At 38.8% G+C, this 22722-nt stretch overlaps 1 protein-coding gene across 1 annotated transcript in view; it reads left to right on the forward strand.

Moving 5' to 3' along the window:
- The window catches only part of DDX10 (DEAD-box helicase 10), a 158808-nt gene extending 138528 nt beyond the window's left edge, over nucleotides 1-20280 (forward strand). The window contains exons 17-18 of the mRNA XM_014877620.2: nucleotides 9875-10008; nucleotides 19596-20280. Of these exons, the coding sequence (XP_014733106.2) occupies nucleotides 9875-10008; nucleotides 19596-19785 (324 nt within the window). The 3' untranslated portion in view covers nucleotides 19786-20280. The remainder of the gene's footprint in view (nucleotides 1-9874; nucleotides 10009-19595) is intronic.
- The last annotated feature ends 2442 nt before the right edge of the window (nucleotides 20281-22722 follow it).

Raw genomic sequence — 22722 nt, forward strand, 5'->3', positions numbered from 1 at the left:
GGGGAATGGGAAAAAACAGTCTTATATTTATTAATAACATGATAGATAAAAATCATCAGCTCAATAGCAATAACAAAAAGTTATTAAAATGCATATTTCGGGTTTTTTAGGTACATCATTTAATTTTTGAGAACTTAAAAATGATGGCTAAAATGAAAATATTAAGGAATGACCTATGAAAAAAATTACTAGAATAATCTAAAAAAATACTCAAGAAATAAAGTTGCTGATTAGGTTTCAGGTAGAGATGTGATTCAGAGAACAGTCATTAACAGGGGAAATTAACTGCTTTTTCTTAACGACTTGTATCCTTTCCTGGTTCTGAAATTATTTATTGGATATATTTGATAATTTAAATTCAAGGTGCCATTAAGTGATGAAAAATATATTAGGATTTGAGGAACTGGTTATCTTTGTTTGTTCTAACCATCTTCTTTCAGCCACTGAATGTGAATTAGGTTTGAGTCTTCTAGCAGTACCAAAATCTCATAAGATACAATGCTTAGAAACAGTAAATTTTGCTCACAGCAGAGAATGTATACATAAATGTTAAACTTATAATGCAGCATCTGCTTGGATCAACTTAATTTTGCCTACATGTATCTGCTGTATTTAAGATGGTCCTATTTAATTAGTAACTTTTAAATAATATGCATATAATATACATATTTTAGAAAATAATTTAAATTCTGGTTGGAATCAATTTCACTTTGAGATGGAATAGGAGTCAGCTTGACACTAACTGTGATTAAAAAATGAGTAATAATCACTTGGCAAAAAAGTGATGGCTCCTTTATCATTTGCTAATACAGAAGGAAAAACTAGGACTTTAAATAATTAGCATAAAATAGTGTGTACACATTTTGTGTTAAGTCCAGTGTGAAACATGTGTGCCCCAGAATACTGGCATTAAAAAGAAAAGTAGCAGTGATTACATGTGTAACATAGTTTGGAATTAAAAGTTTCCTGATTTTAATGGGATTTATAATTTGTGATTCAAGTCACTGATTTAAATTTATCCCCCTGATGTTGCTCTCTGATTTCTGAGAAATTGATGTAAAATAGCATTGCTTTAGTTGTATGAAGAGTGAAAGTTTGTACCTGCCTGTGCAATGATAATGAATTTATGTCTAACCATACCTGAGTTTGATCATTCATGCAGTTTTACCAAAATGTAATTTTCAGGGAGTTAGATAGAGCCATGTTTCACAAAGGCTGTCCCCACAGGAGCTAAATGCCAAGGTAATCAATCATACAGTGTACTGCATCCTGTTGTTATGGATATGATACATTATTTATGCAGTATAAAGATTTTTTAGATGTTGTTGAAATGAACAGGCAAGCACATGACAACTCTAGGTTGTAATAAGTTACATGAGCTGAAAATTGCAATTTCCTAGGTAAAAATTTGTATAGATGCCTACAATGCTTGCAGCAAGTTAGAAGAAGTGTGGACTTTTGGGTAGCTGCAAGAATTCTGTTAGAAGACTGTAGTATGTTAATTACATCTACAGATGAGTATTTGTATACCACTTGTATTTCTTACTGAATTCAAGGGTTGTTACTCAGTCACTGGAAATAGGGTTAAACTTTTTGGCAGCATTACAAAACCCAAAGACTGTTTGAGATAGCACAGTTTAGGTTCTTCAGTGAGCCATTGCATAGGATATAGTTAGGCACAGTGTTTTGATGGAAAATTATCTCAGCATTCAATTTTCCCCTCACTGCATTGTTCCAAACATTTCAGTTTTGATAAGATAGTAATCTTCACCAGATTCGTTTAATAAGCTGTTGTATTTGTATGAGAAACCCTAAAAGACTGATAGAAAACAGAACAGCGTGGAAAAAATAATAGCTTCCATGAAATGAGGGTGACCTGCTTCCCTTCTCCCCGTCAGATCTTTTGGTTGTTTTGAAGGGAAATTTTGGAGTCATAGCTGTAGAGTGGTTTTCAGATTGTGGTCATTAGCCCTCTGTGGCTGAAGAGTTCTGGAGCTGAGAGACTTCCAGGGTTATTGGCACAGCTCTGCTCTTACCATGCATTGATAAATTTTATTACTGTTACCTACATCGTTTTTGAGCCCGTGTAACTTCTATATACTTTGGTGGAACATTCATGGCTTTGGCAAAGAGAAGAGATGCCTTTGTGCATTCCACCATGCATTCTCTAGTTCTTTCTAGTTCATTCTTCTGTACTTGGGACTGTTCTTCCTCTTGGCATCCAAAGAATGTTTTTCTATATCCTTTGCACTCAGCTCTTGTGCCATTCTCATGCCTTCTTACTCTCCCCATTTTTTAATTCTTAATTTCTTAATTCTTCTCTTCCATTTTTAAAATAGGTTTAGACTGCTCTTTTCTCGCCCTTGGCTCCATTTGCCATACTGTCATCTCCATCAGATCCTCTCTTGGTAATCTTCCTCTCTTAACCCTCTCACTTTTGCCTTGCAATTCTTCCCTGTTTTCAATTCCCTTTGATTCCCACTTCCACACCAGTCTTTTGTACTTCTTGAGCTGCCACGTTTCTTCATGCCCTTCTACTCATTTGCAGTGTAGACATGTTTCAGTTCTACTCAATAAACATTAATCAGCCTTCCTCTCATTTGTTGGTCATTTACTTGACCTTTCCATATCCACTCCAGTTTTAGGGAGTTTACAAACGTGACCACACTCTGTTCTGGTGTCTCTCTTCTCTATTAGCTCTTCCTTTGTAATTTCTGGAATCTTAGACTATTCAGTCTCCTCCTGTGTTGATGTTTTGCTCAGCCTTTTGCTTTTTTCCTTCTCTTACTCATGGAGAAAAATACAAATTCATGTCTGTACTGAGGAGTCTTGTTTCAGTCTCTCTACTCCACCTGTACCTTTCTGCCTAAATTAAAATCTTAGCTGATGGATTTCATGGTTCAGGCAATACTCGAGAAAGAGATCAAGCTTCTTTGCTAATTTCTTTCAGAGTCATTCTGTGTATCACCACTTTCTCTCACTTCAGCCTATGCCTTAGCATTGGCATGGTCACTTTCTGGTGCTTATCTAAATCCTTCCTAATTCTCCATTTGTCTTTTCATTTACCACAGATGACAAATGTGCTCTCTCCTTCCTGAAGGTTTTTCCTGTACCAGCATTCCCCAGGCCTGCTGCACATACGTTATTACATTTTATCTGTTCCTCGAGTAACACTAACTCGGCAATTATTCTTGATTTGAGTTGGATTTTTTGCTTTGAAGTTGCTTTACATTATTTTAGACCTGAAAATTTGTTTCTTTCAATTAGTTGGCCTAAAAGATCTTGCCTCACATAAATCTTTCATGTTCTTCCTACTTGTAATTTCTAAGACATGCCTGTCATATTTTTTCATGTAGATAAAGTTGATTATCAGGGAGTATTATAATTTTCTGTCTGCCGGTGGATGGCTGCCAGTCTACCTCAGAATCCTCTTTGATTTCCTCCTTCAAGTTCCCCTTTGCAGCAATGCTTGAGGAAATACCAGAGGGCAGGTCTCACTGCTGTGTCATGCCCATTGTTCAAATCTTCCTTGTTGTTCATCAGTCTGGATTCATTTGTTCTCTTGTGGTTTCTACTTAGCCCTTATACTTTTTGTGCCAGCAGCTGTCTTTTGCAAAATTTTGTAGAAAGAGATTCATGGCTTAAGAAGGGGAATTCAACAACAAAAACAATTAATAATAAATGTCCCTGCAATTCTGCAGCATCAGCCAGTGCTTTCTGATTTACTGGTTATTTGTTTTGAAATTTGAACAAATATGAAACTGTTGCAGCTGCTACATAGGTCTGGAACAAAAGCACAAAAGGTCTTGTTCTCACAGCGAGCAATTGAGTCAGTGCCATGAGCAGCAATGCCTCTTCTGTGTTTCTTTTCCTCAGTTCATGTCAGACCACCAGAAGGAGTTAAAATAACTTCCACTGCCTGGAATTAATTTGATTTGTATTTTTCTCCCTGTAAATATGCTGTTTTATATGCGTATTTTGTACAAGCATTTAGAGTACGTGACTTAAGCAGTACAGTGAAAACAGAAAATTTGTGTCGTTGGACAAGCACTTAATGCCAGTGTAGCTCTTTGTTGTGTACTGAATACAAATCAGTTGTTCCATGAAAAGAGCAGAACTAACCAGTTTACAGAATTACGTGACTTAAAAGGCTTCCCTTCTGATTATTTCTTGTCAGTGCTGCTGTTGATCTGTTCCTTTTTGAAGAACGCCCATCACTAAGCAAAGAGTGATCTCTGCCTGCAGTCTCTGCTGTGAGCAGTGGTGGTGGTGGGACACTGCTGTGTCACGGCAGGGGTGCAGCTCCCTCAGGCTTGTGCAAAAGTGCTGAGAAATGATACACAGAAGATTCTCTCATGTAGGTACTGTCTCTATGGACATATGCCAAGGCTCCCTGGAGAAGACGGATGTGTTGAAATGTTTGAACACAGACAGTACTTTGGAGAATTGCTTTTTGTACTTGAGCTGATAGCCATGACTGCTGTGAACCTGAAAGTGGAGAGAAAGGAGGAGTGTAGACAGTCCAAGGGTTATGTGTTGAGAGTATAAGTTCAAAGAAGACATTGTTCTGCACTAGTTTTTTAGTTGGGGTTTTGCTGGTTGTTTTGACGGGGCCATGGACTTCTGGACAAGTATGCTGACATGTTTAATTCTCTGAGACTTTAGTCATTTATTTTTACCCTGCTAGTTTCCACAACATAGTGTGTTTCAGTGTGTGTTTTGCATCCTAGTGCTACCTACCTAGTAACTTAGTTTCTTTTCTGTTTTATTTTCATGTTTATAACATGAATTACATTCAAGGTAAGTCTTCCTTACTGCTAAAACCACGTTGATAGTTGTGGCTAATAACAACTTGAAGAAACTTGTTTTTACAGTACGTATTCTACCTGGGTTGTAGAAGAACAAATTAGAAAAGGAGAAGTGTAAGGTCTAGTTCTGAGACATGTCCATTATAATTGAAATCCAAATACATTAAAACAAAAACGTCTTTGAGTAGATTTAGAACTTACTACCAGTTTCTATAAGTTTTGTATTTTCAGCGCTTCTGAACTGTGCTTTGTGGCAGGAGCCATTTCCAGCACAAATTGCTTTGCTATAGTTACACAGCAATTTGTATGTCAGAATATATGCATCAATGTCTGCTAGTTTGGAACTCAAGCTTACCCATTCACTGACCATAAAATGTGGGGCATTTAGGAAAGCCAAGAAAGAAAATTAAGTATTCTCATGTGTATTATGTGAGAGTGCTGGTAGAAGTAAGGTTCTGCTGGCTAAACGAGGTATACTGCATTGTTTGAAATCTCGGATGGCTTAAAAGAAATAAGAAATGACTGCATGAAATTGAGTCTTGATGTGACTGCTAGTGATCGGGAATGGTGAATGAATAAAGATGAAGGAGTTATCTGGGAGTTATCTGTTCCCTCTAATGAAAACCAAGAATTAAGTTCTCTGAAGTGGTGTAAAAACCAGGAACTATGACCAACTCCTTCCAGAGCCCAAAGATCAGTGAGATGATCTTAGTGCAAAGATTGTGTCTGGCTGACTAACCTGGAACCTTGGTTTCCCCAGATTTTGGCTACCAGCCTTTCTGGCCAGAGCCATGGAACACTGAAGCACTTTAGATGGTATAGAGGGGTGCTGTGAGTTTTGGCACAGCTTGGACAGCTCTGTGTGTGTGAGACTGTGCTCCACTGGCTCCCAGTCAGTTTTCAGTACAGGCTAAGTCTTTTGTGTTGATCTTCAACTGTTGGATGAAACACCCTAGCAACATCAAAGGTTGCATTTCATTTTTAAACTGCCAGAATAGCTCTGGGGCAGTGTAGATGGCAAAATATCAGAGCAATCATTCATCAGCTGGGGACAGTGTGTTAGGCTGGGGTACAGGCTATGAAAAAAACTCAAACCTGCGAGATGATCAGGTGAATTCAGAGTAAGATATTTTAAAGGAAATGCTATAAAAACTCTCTGTATATATAAATGTCTTCCATCACAGACATGATGCAAAAGCAGCTTCTGTCTTCATCTAAAAAAATAATTGCTAAAAGAAGAATATTAAGAAAATTAGGAATGCTGTCAGACCTTACAAGATATTTTGTTTTTAAATATCCTCTTATATGAGCCATAATATGCTAAGCTTTTAGAAGTTGTATACCTGTGTTGGGTAATCTCCTAGCAGTATTTAAAACTTACCTTTTCTTGGCATTACAGTCACAGACATCACTTCTTGGGAGAAGCCATAGTAGCAAAAACTAGAAGGTTGCATAGCTCAGAAAGGACTGAGTATTGTGTAAGTGTGAAGGACTCAAATTAAGTGTGATCAAATTCTAAACAAACCTTGAGAGTTTTGTATCTAGCTAATTGAAAATATTCTCCCACTGTGCTTTGTAAAGTACTATGGACAGAACTGATAATGCCTAAGCAATTATTTCTCCCCTCTCAACCTGGTTGCTAGAAACTAATAAATTGCTTAAAGGGTCGAACATCAAAAATGCAACTCTAAACAATTTAACTGGAGGGAAAGAAACTTTATTAAATTAGATATAAATTAAATACCATAATAAATACGTATTTTAGAAATGAAATATTGGTTAATACAATATTTTTCTATCTACATGTTTTCATGGTGTTTTTTTCTTTTCTGATGATGATAGGTAATTGCCACCTGATTTCCTATTGCCTGGTAGAAATAGGACATAATTCTGGTTTTTTTGAACATTCAAGTCCCTTGATGTGTGACGTACATATGTTTCTTCATTTTAAGTTTCTCTTAGCCTGCCTAAGCTACCTGAGCTCAAACAGCTATTCAGGCCTCTTTAGGAGGAGAGGAAGTTGTCATTACATCTTGTAACAAAGACAGAAGCTGAATTGGAGTTACTCTATTGATAAACATGGCAAAAGTTCTAGAGGAGCCTGTCCTGTCTGTGGCAGGGGGTGCATGTTTTCAAGATGACTGAAGTAAAGTCAAGTGTGATTGTTGACTTTGATTCAGTGTTGAATGTTGAAGGTAACAAGGTTTCCAAAACTTCCACCACAGAAATTTTGCTGAATTTTTCTAAAATGTTGAGTTTGCATAAGAAGAATCTCTTCTTCAGAGGGAGACTGTGTGAATGCAAAAATGTTTGCATCTCAGTGTCATGTTCAAACTGAAAGTCTTTGTGCAAGTTTCTGTGGAACTAGAATTACAAAATACATGGGTTGGTGTGGTACAAAGAGAGAGCTTGTCATCTCTGAGCAGAGTGAAAAGATGATTGCCACCCAGTTCAGTTCTTGTGGCCAGCCCGATTTGATGTCTTTGATGTCAAGCATGTCAGGTTTCCTTCTACAGTTGAGCTTCACAATAAATACACACTCCAAAGTGTGTGTTCCATTGTAGCCAGCCTTAGACATAAAGTACAGGCCATCAAAATCCTTTCTTTTAATCTCTTTGATGGCAATTGCCTTAGGACAAGTCTAGTCCTGAGTCTGTAAATTGCATCCTAGTTGAGTCTGAAGAACTTTTACACGTGTCATTTTGAACCATGATTTTACTTCTTTTCTCCAGCTCTTGTGGTGAGAAATGTGAAGTCACAAGATTTCTTCTTTCTGACTGGCTGATATAAATTTGAAGTGAGGAAGAATAATGAGTTTCTGTTGTTCAGCTGTGGATGATAAATGTTCCTGCTCAGGTTCTTAACATTTTCAGGGTCTTGGAAATATTTTAATGAATATGTAAGTAGTGATACTTATAAAAAATACAGCCTCATGATTAGTGATGAGTGAAAGAAGCCTCTTTGCCAATTATTTCTTTTGCCATAGCAAGCATTATGTTTAACACTTCTGCATATTTTCTGCTGGAGAAAAATGAAATGAATGTGTAATTAAAGGGAGGATTTGATCTGTGTGTCATAATGGAGAATATGAATGAACAGCCCAAGTTTTGAAAGATGACTGCCAATAAATGTTAATATTACAGAACTCTGTTGCGTGGTGTCACGCATAGATGTTAAAAGATACATTGTTCCATACAACAGCTTTGAATGCTACTTCTCTTTTCTTTTTCAATATAAGATTGGTATGCACTAGCTGTATTGAAAGAATACGTGCAATTGGAAGGACAAGTAAAGTGCAGATATTTAATGTTGTAAGAAATTAAAATAAGCCATAATTTAACACAGAATGATTTTCAAATAAAAAAATTCATTAGCAAAAAGGTGACCTTCAAAATAGTTTTCTGTGGAGTTAGTAATGCTTTATAATACTGTACTAAGAGAGATGAGCTTGAAGATTTTTTTTCTCAGCAAATACCCTGCAGAAACAAAACCAGCTTTCTTGTGAAGTGGTACCTGAAGTTCCTGAGAATCAACATGCTTTTCTGTTGGTGATTGTTACCTTGGAAAGCTTACAAGAGTCTGAAGCTGAAAGCTTACAAGTGCTGAAGAGTCTGACAATCCTTTTAGTCATTTTATACACCCAGCTATATAATTACTTTTACTGGTATTTAAAGTAGTAAAGAACAAAATATGTGTTCAGTATGTTTTCCTCTGCCTTCTAATTGCAAATCTGGCTTTTGTCCCTTTCTTCTACTTGCTTTCAGTACACTGCAGAAGTGTCACTGGTCAAGCAAGAGCAAACTCTTGCAGTGGTGACTAATCTTACCCTTCACCAGCTCATTGTCTTTCACTCACTCTCTATGCAGATATAAAAGAGACCATCGGTATGATTTCTGTTTGGCTTTTTCTTTTTAATTTATTTTTATTGCAGCAAGATATGTGCACATAAAGACTGTTCTTTAAAAACTTGGTGATAGAAATGGTGAAAAATCAAAACAAAAATTAACTTTAAATATATAATGATGAGAAGTTATTCATAGAATGAAAGATCATTTACATGAGTACTGTTTTAGAAACTCAGCTGTGTGCATGTTGATTAGATATATAAACAAAAGGTAGCAATGTTTTTAATTATAATTTCTTGGAATTAGTTTTTGCTTTCCAGCATAAATATGCATGGATCTAGGGTTCACATTGCTTAGAAATGCCTGTAAGCTTTCTGTCTGCATTTCTGTATGCACATGCAGTTGTATGTGCCTTCCACTCTAGCTGGTTTCTTTGTACCTACTAGCAAAAATTTACAGAAGTGGTGCCACCAGATCAGGATTAAGTGAAGCAGAACCTATATCTGCGAAATTAGTCAGCTTTTTTATATTATCCAGTACTATTATGGAGCAGCATCTTCTGTGCTCTCTTTGTTAAGGAATTAGTGAGGCACTGCCACACCCTGTGGAAATTTGCCAATGCCATCAGCCCTGAGATGTGCTGTGGGGTCAGAGGGAAGCTGAGTCCCGGAGGCATGAGGGGATCTGGGAACATGCCTGAAGAACATGTATCTCTTGCAGAGGATGGTTGAAATTCCCTTAGAGCAGTTAATTCAGCTTAAGCAGCTTTTTGGTTTTTAACTGCAAAGACACCCAGATGAGTTTTAAATCAGACTATTTCATTAAATTCACCTACAGCAGTGATTTATGTATCCACATGTGAGTATCTTTGCCAGTGTGTTTCTGAGGGACAGTAAAGCTGCATATTACTTAGACACTTGCTCTCAGATGGCTGTTGATTAGTTGCTGCCCAGATCTCTCCTAGATTTCCTAGATTTAAGATTACAATATTGGAAAGTAGAATTTGAACATAAATCCTTGTGCTTCCTTTTTTAATAATGTTTCTTCAACCTTTAACAAACAGCCTTGGAGGAAAGATGACAGAAATTATTCTCTTTTCCTGGCTATAATACTGGTGATGTTTGACTGCATTTGGGGGCAGTGGTTTTTGTTACAGCCTCCCTGTTAATGGGGTTGTGACAAGTAACATGGACTTGTAACTCTCCATTTGTCACCTCACAGGCTGAAGAGGAAACAGTGGCCTTTCTTGCTCACAGTGGAAGTGAAGATGAGTTTGATCCAAGCACTCTCCCAGATCCTGATAAATACAAAGACTCTGACGCAGAGCAGGATTCAGAAAGTGAAGACAACTATAGGTATGCACCATCTTCCATGTTCGTTTTAAAATAATGTTTTGTTTACATCTTAGGAATTCATCTTGCAGTCCTCCTTTTTCTCATGGGATTTAGTATTTAACATTTAAAAGTTTGTATGTTAAGTACTGAACAGAAATCTGAGCTGAAGGCTACTCCTTTCTTTTGTGAAGTTGTATAAGAATGATTTTTTGAGTCAGTATTGAAGGGGTTTTGGTGAGACTGTTTCACATGCAAAAAACCTCTCTGGATGCCCAATGCCCACTAAAGCCACTCTATCACTGACCTCAGCTAGGCAGGGGAGAGAAAATGTAGTGAACAGCTCAGGGGTTGAGATAAGAGAGAGGTTGCTCACCAGCTACTGTCACGGATAAAGCACACTTGACTTGTGAAGAAATGAATTTATTTATTACCAATCACATGACAGTAGGATAATGAGAAATAAACCCAAATCTCAAAACACCTTCTCCCTACGTCTTTCTTCTTCCCAGGATTAACTTACAGTTTTTTTCTACATCCTCATCCTCAGCATCACAGAAGGATGGGATATGGAGGTTGCAGTCAGTTCATCACATGTTGTTTCTGCCACTCCTTTCTCCTCAGGGGAGGATCTTTTCCCTGCTCCAATGTGGGGTCTCTCCCACAGGGGACTTCGTCCACAGTCTTCTTTAGCTCTTTCCTGTGGGCTGCAATTCTTCATAAACTATTCCAGTGTGGGTCCCTTCCATGACATACAGTCCTTCAGGAATATGGCCTCAAGTCCTGCCAGCAAATGTAAAGGTGCTCCAGCATGGGCTCCTCTCTCCAGGGGGCCATAGGTCCTGCCAGGAGCCTGTTCCAGCATGGGCTTCCCAAGGGATCACATCCTTCTGGGACTCCATGAGGGCTGCAGGGTCACAGCTGCCTCACCATGGGCTGTTGGGGAATCTCTACTCTGGCACCTGGAGTACCTCCTGCCCCTCCTTCTGCACTGACCTTGGTGTCTGCAGGGCTGTTTCAGAAATGCATTTCTCTTCTGCCACATTGCAGGTTCTTTCGTGTAGAAGGAAAAATGTTGAAGTAATTTAAGGATTTGATTATCCCTTTGCACCTGTGCTGTATTAAATAAATTTGTGCATGGTAAAGCTTGACAATTTCTATGATTTGGTGTTGTTCAGATCTTCAAGCCTCAAGTGAAATGGACTCTGAGTAGAAGTAAATATATAATAATAAATTAAATTAATTCAAAACAGTGTTTATAATTGTATGAACGGAATGAGGATCTGTAGTTGATGCTGATATACTGTGGGAAGATAAAGGGATTCCACTTGCAGTCCTGTGTGGTTCACCACAACAAGAAGGCCATTTGTGTGTTTCTGACAATGTATCATGTAACAGATGGATAAGGATGATCTTGACACTTAAATGGGAGCGTAGATGTCTCAGTTCATAAAGCTCTTGTACATCTGAATGGGTGAATCCTAGGGGCTAGATTGTCCTTACCCTTGTGTCACTTTGTGTTGTGGAGTCAGTATGCAGGACTGGGTGTGGGACATGTACTTAAGGACTAGATATCCCTAAGTTAACAGGCTGGTGGCCATGTCCCCTGGAGCCTATTCACCAGTGAATGTCAATAGAGCTGACAAGGATGGGGAAAAGCACTGCTTTTTCTGAGCAGCAGTAAATCGCTCCTTCTTTGTGTGAGGGGGAGTATGTATTCATACATCACGTTTTTTATTGATCCTTTCCTCAGAATGTCAGCTAGACTCAAGATTAGCTGTGCTTTAAGAATAAAAGTTGACAGAGATGGACAGATTTTTGGCAGTGGTAGTAAGTGCAGACTTTTGTTGGATCCGTGGCTGACCTGGCCCCCCTAGAGTCAGGTCATGTGCTCTTAAGAAGAGCAAGGACTCAAAGAAAGTCAAGGTGCTTGGACATTTTCCCTTCTTGTAGAGTAGATTAGGAAAGAAAGAACATACACCAAAGGAAAACAGGGACGTTTCCTTTAGTGTATCTCTAGACATACCTACACTGAGCATCAAAGCTGCCTTTGGAGCTGGAGAACAGACCACTACACATGTTGAAGCAATGTGGTTTCATCAACACTGCTTACTGGAAACAGTCCTTGGCCTTTCCTACTGCACCAAAATGCTGAGACATTGCTCAGAAGAGCTTTAGTTGGCACCATCCGAAGTCGCAGCAGTTGTGGACAATCACGTGCCAGTACTTGTGCCTGCACTGTGGCCAAATCCATTTAGCCTATAACAACATGACATGGCCATGGCCAGCACAGGATTATCCATCACATACTGCACTGGAGTCATCAATGGTGCTGCCTTCCAGCACACCCTGCTCAGGCACTCTTAGAAATATAAAGGCTGTTTGCAGCTGCTCCAAAGTCAGCTTTGATGCTCAGTGTGTGTTGAGGACCTGTGGTTACTGCGCTGCAAAGAGAGAGAAAAGACAGCAACACACACGGACCTCTTTGGGGAAAAAAGGCCAAATTTATTGTATGGACATCCCGTATTTAAAGTGTGTTACGTGCAGCTAGGACAGGGCAGTAGTTTATTGGACAATTGGGACAAACATCTCTTGGGACAGCATGTCGGGATGTCCCATGGGAAAGACACCAGGTATTAATCTTTATTATGACTTCCTTTGTTTTTTTCACCAAGTTATCACTCTGGGAGACTGCCTCCCTTAAGTGAAGCTGTAGTCAGCTTGTCAGCCTGGGAATGGACCTGAGAGACAGGAGAAATCCAGGCCTGAAAGGAATTTCCAAGCTGTAATTCCCTAGCTCTCTAAATGTGTGTGTCCACAAGGACCCCATAGAGGACTTTTGAGAAGGAGCAAGATACAGTGAAGGAAATTAATTTGAGGCTGTTAAATCAACACTCGTGCCTCATGCAGATCTTTTAGAATTGCTATTGAATTGTGTGATGAGTTGCTTTTGAGGCTGGGAAATATCGATGTAATGATTTTAACAAAAACAAATCAGCTGAGAGTAGCAGACAGTAAAATTGGGCTTTGAGATTAGAAAACACAACTCTATTCTGTTTTATATTTCCAAAATCCAGATATTTTGCTTGAAGAATTGGATTAAAATAGAAATACTTTAAGCTACACTAGCTGCTTCTTGCTTTAAGGGAGGGAAAATGCTTCTAAAAGGGATAATTCATAGTAAGAATGAGACCTAGGGTGTCTTCCTTCAAGAGTCTTTTAAAAAGGACCCTCTGTTCCATGGTTTCAGAAGTCAAAACCATTGTTAATCTTCTCTCTGTCCTCCCACTGACTTTTTTTTTTTTAACTGGGGAAGCTGTACAAATCAGGAGTTAAATTTGCCTTAGCATAAAAATTCCCTTCCAGCCATACCTCTACAAGCAGAGTAATTAATGACTTCAAGCATGTAATATGAGATTAATTTTTGTATATCTAGCAACATTCATCATATTTGGTTTAAGGCTATCAAATGTGAATTGTTAATGAGGTGAAAAATCTAAGAATATAGAACAGGGTGAAAGGAAAAGCAGCTGGATTTCTTAAATATTCATTTTGCAGTCAGATTGAGTTTTTGGTATTTCTAATTCCTCAACCTCTTTAACTAAAAATGTTGAGGAAGAAGAAAGTTCCGATTGACCTCATCATTATCTTCTTTAAATCTTTAATGGGTGTGACTGATCACATTAACTCCTAGATCAGCATGGAGAGGAATTTGGACATGAGGGCAAATATCTTAGTTCTGGTACTGTTTTGTTTGTGGCTTTATGCACAGTCACCAGGTGACAAGTGTGCAAGTTAGTAGTCAGTGCTACTTTGTTGTGTGCCTTCCTTTATTTATGAAAATTATAGACAAATTGCAGTTTCTTACAGCTTCGTCTGACAGCAGGGTGCTGATGTTGACCTGCTAAGTTTTATGTCATTATTGATGAGGCTGACATTACATTGTCTTTTGAGATGATTTATCAGCAAATCATGGTGCTCCTTCTAAAATGGATTATTCAGGTCATATTTGTGACTATGTGAAGGCCAGAACTTAATGCTGTGATGGTCAGAAAAGCATCATAGGAGAGACTTTATAAAAGATCTCAGATTAAAAGCCTTGGTCATTCTGATTAGCTGCAAAATGGGACATTGAGGTATTGAATTGCTCTTGATAGAAACTTATATATTCCATATTAGAGGTGTTTTGATTTATACCAGTGGAATGGCCAGTAAAGGAATCGTAGAATCATTTAGGGTGAAAAGGACCTTTAACATCAAAGCGTTAACCCAGTACTGCCAAGTCCCACCAAACTATGTCCTCGAGTGTCACATGTAAAGTCTTTTAAATATATCCAGGAATGGTGACTTCATCACCTCCCTGGGCAACCTGTTCCAGGGCTTGACAGCAAACCTTTTGGTGAAGAAATATTTCCTGGTGCAACTTCAGGCTACTTCCTCTTGTTCCTGTCACTTATTACCTGGGAGAAGAGGCTGACCCCACCAGGCTACCCCCTCCTTTCAGGCAGCTGTAGAGTGATGAGGTCTCCCCTGAGCCTCCTTTTCTCCAGACCAAACACCCCCAGCTCCCTCAGCTGCTCCTCACAGCACTTGTGCTCCAGACCCTTCCCCAGCTCCGTTCCCTTCTCTGGACACGCTCCAGCCCCTCCATGTCTTTCTTGCAGGGAGGGGCCCAGAACTGAACACAGGATTGGAGCTGTGGCCTCAGCAGTGCCCAGTACAGGGGGACGGTCACTGCCCTGCTCCTGCTGGCCACACCATTGCTGAGCCAGGCCAGGATGCCATTGGCCTTCTTGGCCACCTGGGCACACCCTGGATCATGTTCAGCTGCTGTTTGCCAGCACCCCCAGGTCCTTTTCTGCCAGGCATTTTTCCAGCCACTGCCCCCAGCCTGCAGCACTGCCTGGGGTTGCTGTGACCCCAGTGCAGGACCCAGCACTTGGTCTTGTTGAACCTCCTAGAGATGGCCTCGGCCCATTGATCCAGCCTGTCCAGGTCTAGAAAAAACACAGCACAATATATTTTAATTACCGTTTTTATGTGCTGTAACATTCTGACAGCAAGTAAGGAAGAAGCTGCACTGGGCTTTGTGGAAGGGACTGCAGTAATTAATCTTCATTAGGATTGCTGCCATGGCCTTGTGAATTAAAATTTATTATATGGAAAAAGTTTTGGGCACAGCATGTTTGATTAGCAAAATGCCAATATTTATGGGATAAATTATTCCTAACTTTTCTGAACTGTATTTTACTAGCAGATTCATTCATTATTCCTGTACATTTCTTTGAGAAAGAGCTTGTTGTGCTTTATCACAGCCTGGAAACTTGACTCATAGTCAAGGCCTGTAGTTCAGTGGCAGGGGTGGTTTGTTTCCAGAGGAATGCTGGTAAACCTATGCTCCAAAGCATTCTCTGATAAATGTTAAGTGAAGCACAGCCTGTCTAGAGATCTTGCCAGGATCACGTTGTTTAACAGCTACTTGGCTTTGTGACTGCACATTTCAAATGGCTGGTTTTCAAGCATTTAAAATCTAAACTTTACAGCTTATTAAGACATTGCTTAAAACCCAGAAGAGGGCTAAATACTAACAATTAAAGCTTTCTGTTTTTCCTTGGTATTACCTGAAAACATCCTTGTGAGTTTATTTTGCAGTAGTTTAAAATTAGAGTTTCTTCGTGTATAGCTATCAGGGTCATAGCTAGATCCCATTTCTCAGATGCCATTCAGATATTCTGGCATTTGTTTTAGGGACAGGATTCATAAACTCTACTTTAATGTTTGAGTAATAAATATTTTCTACCAAATGATAGCATCTTACTTAGGTGTTACAGCTGTGCAAATGGTGGCCACAGAAATTACTGTGCCTGTTCATAAGTTGGCTGTTGGTAGCTCTTCACCTGTGTAAACACAAAGTAATTCCTTTCATCAGGCAGCCTCAGACTGCCTGGATTGTTCAGGCTGCTGAAAAGCTAAATTTCATCAGATGCTGAAAGGAAGGAATTGTAAAGCAGATGCGCATGCCACTTTTGAAATGTTATTAGTAGAAGACAAAAAGATGCACTGGCTTTGGTTTGGATCTGAATTGGGAGTTACTTTCTAATTGAGTTGTTCTGCTAGAAAATAATTTACCATAGCATAACTTTGTTTTGGCTATTTGTGAACATTAACTGGTAGTACATCAGTTTGTGTGTTTGTGAAGAATGAGGGGCCATTTATGTCCATGGAAAATGATAAAAAGACTGGCTCTGCAGGGTTACAGGCCTTCAGTTAATGGAGACTGAGGAGGAATTCATTTGACAGTAAGTGCAGAAGTATATTCCCATATAGCTGCTTTTGCACACTCAGTCCTTTCACATGTGGAGCTGAGAGTTATGCCTGTTACAACTCCTCCAAAGAGCTTTCTGTCCATACAGCTAAGGAAAAGTGCCCTGAATGAGCACAGAGTATTTCTGAGCATGATGATGCCACACGTTTTTCATCTCCTTTTTAAAATTGCCACTATCATCTTTTGTGAAAGCTACAACTCTGACTGCTCCTTCATAGTAGTACTTTCCACACCACCCAAACTAGTGCTGGTAAAAATCCATCCTGAAGGAACAGGGATGGGAGTTGGACTTGCTGATCTTCAGAGGTCCTTTTCAACCCAAATCATTCTGTGGACAGTCAGTCTGTCTTTCTTCTGTATCTCAAAATTAGGAACATCTTATTCACGTTTCCTGTGATTCTCTGTTTACCTTCTGAAGCTGTTGTTGTAAATACTATTTTGCATCTACTTTTGTGCATCACAAAACCACAACTATTTAGCTCTCCTCATTGCTTGTTGGTTTTGCTGCTGCTGCTTCCTGTGTTATACATTCCTCTTTATTCACCTCTCCAGTTCACAGCCCAGCTGGGGTCAAATTAGTGTGAAAATACACTTGCCTGTGTATAGATGCATCTTCTATTCACACTGCTGATCAAGTTGCACAATCCATCAGTAATAGTAAGAAGCAGCTTGACTCAGCAGAATCATCCCACAAAACTTATGATGAAAATTAGTCATTGTTGTGTTGATGTGCTTTTGTTTGTGGAAAAAATTGAGGAATCTCACAGTTCAGTTACTTCTGAATGTGTTCTCTATTTAAATGTTTTACCTTATATATCTAGGTATATAAGATATCGATATACCGATATCTAGGTATAAAGATATCTAGGCCTATGGGCCTCTGAAACTCCAAAAGTGATTATAATTTTTGGTGTTTAAAGTCTGCTGTTTCATAGCTTGTAGGTACAAATGCAGAGCTTGTGAGGTTTCTGCAGTGTTTTAATTGCTAAGATGTTTTTAGCTAATGTCCTAGATGAAGCATTAGTCAATTATGAATGCAAACTGGGCTTCAGAGTCCGTTCAAAGACTGGAAATAATTGGCTCTTTTGCAAACAAGCTAAAAGGCTTTTACTTAATGAGGCCTTTCTTGTGCTTTTAAAGTGAACCCCTACAGTCTGTCCTGATCAAAGTGAACACAGTGAAACTCCAGTCCAGACCCACACTGTCCACTTGGAAAAATGAGAATTCTTTATGCTTCAGTATATTTTCATATACTGTCAGTATAGCTCCAGCATTTATGGAATACCTTAAGCTACAGAGAGAAGAAATGTGAGAGTCCTTTCCCCAGAAAAGGAATAAAAAACTGACAATAAATAAATGACAAACGACAAAAAATAAATGACAGCTCAAAGCAAGCAAAGTTGCTATATCCTGTGAATTACAGGAAGAGTGAGCATTTGGAGCAGTCATCATTATTCATGGAATCACTGAATATTTTCGGTTGGAAGGGACCTTCTGGATCATCTAGGTCCACCTTTCACTAGACCACGTTTCTTCACACTGTTTCTCTTGGGTAGGCAAGGAAGAGCAATGTAAAGGTAGGGTATTTCATTTGCCTTAATTGTAGAAATGCAGGGTGTTTCTTAGAGGATTTCCCTCCTTTCTCTGGGCTTTAATGAGTAGGCAGGAGGTGGCACCGTTCTTCTATGAAAGGTGTGATGGACCAGAGAGGGAGGCAGGTCATACTTGTGCAGGCCACCAGCACAAGGCCATCAGATCTCCTGTAGTAATTCCTTCATCTCTATGGAGGGGCAGCCAGAAAGCAGAGTGTATGAGCTACATTGTGCTTCTGATCCATCTCAGAAAGCATTTGGGAACTTGCTGAAATCTGCCATGTTTGGGTTAGGCTGGTTTCCAGTGAGTGATGAAACCAGCATTTCACAGACTATTAACTAATCCTATTAATGGAAAAAAATAAGGTGGGCAACTGGAGGTGGCTTGAATTGGGCATTGGGTTCCTTTGCTGTGTTGATTCCAAGGACAGTATTCCCCAATTAGAGCTATTTATTGTAACTGCTGTTTCTAATTGTGAAGTGTCTAAACAGTATTTCTGAATGGAACATTTCACAAGCATTTCACATTTACACTTAAGCAATTGTGAAAACTATGGACAGGAAAAAAATTCTTGGTGAAACTTTTTTTGTAAGTAAACTGAATTTTTTGAGTAGAAATTTGAGGACTTTTAATTGAAAACCTGAGTTTATCCGACTTTTTTAGAAAAGCCTTAACTCAGTTTTTGAAGTTCCATTTCTATTTTTGTTATATTTTTAAAAATTCAAACATGAAAAGCTGAGAATGCTGTTTTATTCCAGTTAGCTTGTTTGGATTGGAATGGTTTGGGGTGTGGGGTTTGGATTTTACTGGTTTTGGGGTGTGAATTTTACCCTACAGCATACAATAACCAGCTCTCCATAATCTGGTTATCTCTATAATCAGATATATCTTAGAATAGATTTTACTAGATTGTTTCAGACTTAGGTAAGATTTATAGCATTTTTTAAATGTTTTGGACAAAAAACACATGAAGATGCATTAAAGCTCTGTCTTTCCTCCCATTGTTGTCACGTGGCCATGTGGTAGAAGCCAGGGTGATAAAACAGATTGGCAGCTGTTTGATCCAGATTGAAGGCTGCAAAAGGCAGTTCATTCAAGTCTTAAAAACAGAAAGAAATTAAAAACAGCAGAAGAAATAGGAATTCACCCGGGAAAATTACTGGGTTTGGGCTTTTCCTCTTTGTCTCATGGCAAAATGATGTTTAGTAGCTTCCAAGGGAAATGTCTGGCAGAAGGGGAAAGAGTGATTGAATGAGATGGTCCCAGATCAAAACTGTATGAAATGTAGGATTTGCCGATGAAAGGACAGTTCTTATATTTTTATTTTTGGTCCATATTTATTGTAGGCAAGATCTTGAATGCATGTCAGGGTCCACTGACACATTGCTAAATCAGTTTTGTCAAGTTGTCTGTTGCTGTATTAGGCAGCAAATATTAGATAAGACTCATAGCAATGTCCTGATACACGATAATCAATTAAGACAGCAGAACATCCACCACCACCTCGGTCTGAGAGCAGCTCTAATTTAGATATTCTGAGTTGATCAGCTTCCATAGCTTCACCCTTCTGAATTGTAATTTTGTTTGCTCTTATCTTGACACAAATTTGCCTTGTTTAAAAGGAATTGTTAGATTACATGATGATATTGATTACCACAGTTGTTAAAAAGACTAATTGATTTTTTTTCTGCAGTGAACTTGAGGAGAAGACTGGAAGAAAGAAGAGAAGCTATAGCAACAGTGCCACAGCAGAAGAAATGCCACCGAAAAGAAAGAAGATGCAATTCAGCCAAGAGGAGGACCCCTGTTTGCCTTTAGATACTGGGCTTTCTCTGGCAGAGGATGAAGAGCTTGTACTGCATCTACTCAACAGTCACAACTAATTATTTTTCTGCAGGTTTTCTACTCTGGGACATTTCCACAATTTTCTCAGTAGTTTACACAAAAGGAGTTTGGCATCTGGGTACCAGTGAATGTAGATAAATGAGTTCCATGTGCAATGGGATTACCTTAGATTGGCTCAGAGGCTATAGACAATATTTAGTTTGATTTACAAGGCTTTCTAAATGAACTTTTCAACCTAAATCCCCAGGTGACGTTTTGCAATAGCATGTTCATAATTTTAATCCTCCAAGTTTTGAAACAATTACCTTCTTTATTTTCATCTTGCCTTAAATGAAAACAGGATATTCCTTTCTTGACTATACCAGGTTTGTTATTTTGGAAGATATATGTGTACTAAAATTTTTTAGGAAGAAATACTGTTGGCAGCTCAGATCGTATTACTTAAAAATAAAGTATGTACTTCCTTCTGTGTGTAAGGCATATATTTTAAGACTATTTTAATAAAAATTTCTAGAGCCTTGGTGTAAACTTAATGGTGTCTTTCAGCTTTGTTATGAAAGCATATATTTATCCTTCATTTCTGTCATGATTCTGTCACTAGTGTTAGGCAATTCAGAAAACAACTTTCAGAAACTAAAACTGAGTCTTATATTTGAATCCCATATGAATGACAACACATTGTCTTATAGTTGTATCTGTTTAGTCTTTCCATATGAACATATTAAATAATCCATTTTTGTCAGTATAATTTTTTTGTCACAGCAATCTATCATCACCTATTCAGTACAAACCTTTCCTCCTCTCCCTATACTCTATGCTATCTTTTAGCTCAGTTACCCAAAACTGAAAATATACTGCAAATTCTTGCCTCCAAATGTTTCTTCCACTGTTCTGCCAGCAGGCAGGGTATCATAAAAACTATTATAGGCAGAGCACATCTGCCATCTGTTCCTTCCTGACAATGTGGAATGAGAAGAAATGACTGAGTTTCACAAACAGCTAAACATGAAAGATGGGACCTGCTTGGCAGCTGATGCACACTGTTTGTTTAGTCTGCAGTGCCACAGAGGGCCTAGAAAGTGTTGTGATCTGGGACCAGCATCACTGATGAATCTGTTAATGAAGAAGGATCTGCTGTGGTGCTGCTGTGACTGGTGCACGTGTCCCATGTGCCATCCTGTGTACGGCTGCAGTGAATGCAATGAGCAGCCTCAGCAAATATCTGTCTGTGCTGGGATAGCAGAGCTCCCGCTCCTGTAGCTGTGGAGGAAGGCACAAAACTGCAGTGCAGGGAGCTCCACCAGCTGAAAGCTGCTCAAAGATCATTTGGATGTGGGTGACAATACACACAGTGGTGTGCACTTCTTAGAGATATTCACAGATTCATAGCGTACTTGGTGGTGGTCAGTTGTCTTCTGCATTACCTGATGTCTCTCAAATCAAAGCTTTGCTATAAGAAGCATGAACAGTTGTTATTGAGGCAGGCAAGTAAAAAACCAAAATTCTTACTGTTTCTGGCTAGAATATTCTTATTTGTATGCTGAAGTGAGAGAGAAATCTTCTCACCTACTGAACTAAATACTAAATACTAATAATACTAATAATACTAATAAATACTAAATACTAATGATACTAATAAATACTAAATACTAATACTAAAAATTAAATTATACATGTTGGAAGGATTGTGGTACATTTCTTGTGATGATTTTTTAATTGTCTGCATAAAAATATTTTTTTTTCGAGTGCTTTTACTTTATTATTTTACTTTATTATTTTTGGATAATGAAATTTCTGACGTATTTGTGTTGTTTGATACAGAGACAGCCTTTCTTGAATCCTTATGAAGTTTGTCCATCTACTTCAAATGTGTCCATCCTTGAGGGTATGGTGTGTGTATATAAAGAATGAAGCCATGTGTAAAAGAAGAAGGAAGAGACTTAAGGCAGATGCTCCATGCCACGAGTGTATGTAAGAACAGGTAACTGCTGCATATGCTAAAAATAGTAAGACAAAAAATCCAGCATTCAGCATTTTGGGAAGCAGCTGTGGTTCTGGGTTATCATATCAGCTGTAGATCTGCTTTAAGGGGCTCCTCACCAGCCCTGCTTTTAGCAGTGTTTTTCTGGTCTAAGGAAAGAGGCACAAATAGACAAAACAAATACCAGTGCTGGTATTGACTGAAGGGTGTTTTCTGAGGAGCTTGCTTCAATTCACACCCGGGGGCCTCTCAATCTGATGCCAAAAGACCTGGCCTGTGTGTCTGGAGCTAATGGGCAGGTGGAGCAGGGCTGGCTGGGCATGCCACCCATCATGTGTCTCCTTTTCTCCTGGTGCCAGGCATGCCACTGTAGCATCAGAATAAATCCCAAGTTTTACAAGATTGTACTTCATAAGCATTATAGTCCCAGCTTTACACAGAAGAAATGGAAGCAAGGAAATCATAGCCAAAGACTCCTTGATAACTTTATGTAGTTAATCTACAGCTCCTGAATCACTTGTGGTTTACCAAGAGCAGCCTCCAACTTGGCATCAGAACTGCCTTCTGTGCAGATTTGTAACCTTTAGGTGTTGCTGTCTGCTGGGATGGGTTTCAGGCTTCTTCATCTCTATAAGTTGCAGCCTATGGAAAATCCCCTATGGACACTCCTTCAGGAGGGATGGGAGAGTCTGAGTAAGGTGCTGAGTCTTTTTCAAGGCCATTGGCCAGGAGACAAACTGCCAAGAAGAAAATCTTGTTTTAAATAATGCATTTTCAGATCAGTTTGCATTTGTATATTATATTAATAGTGGTTGATTTCCTTCTGCTGCTAGAATGATTCTGGTGTGTTGATTTATAGCTGGCTGTAACATTAAGATCTATTACATGTAGCTAATTCTAAGATATACATTAGGCATTTATGTAATGGCATAGTTTAGTCAGCTTTTATTCAGAATCAATTTTTCTCTTTGTTATGTACAAAATAACAAAGACA

Source organism: Sturnus vulgaris, chromosome 2, assembly GCF_052056855.1.
Source record: "Sturnus vulgaris isolate bStuVul1 chromosome 2, bStuVul1.hap1, whole genome shotgun sequence".
Taxonomy (NCBI): Eukaryota; Metazoa; Chordata; class Aves; order Passeriformes; family Sturnidae; genus Sturnus; species Sturnus vulgaris.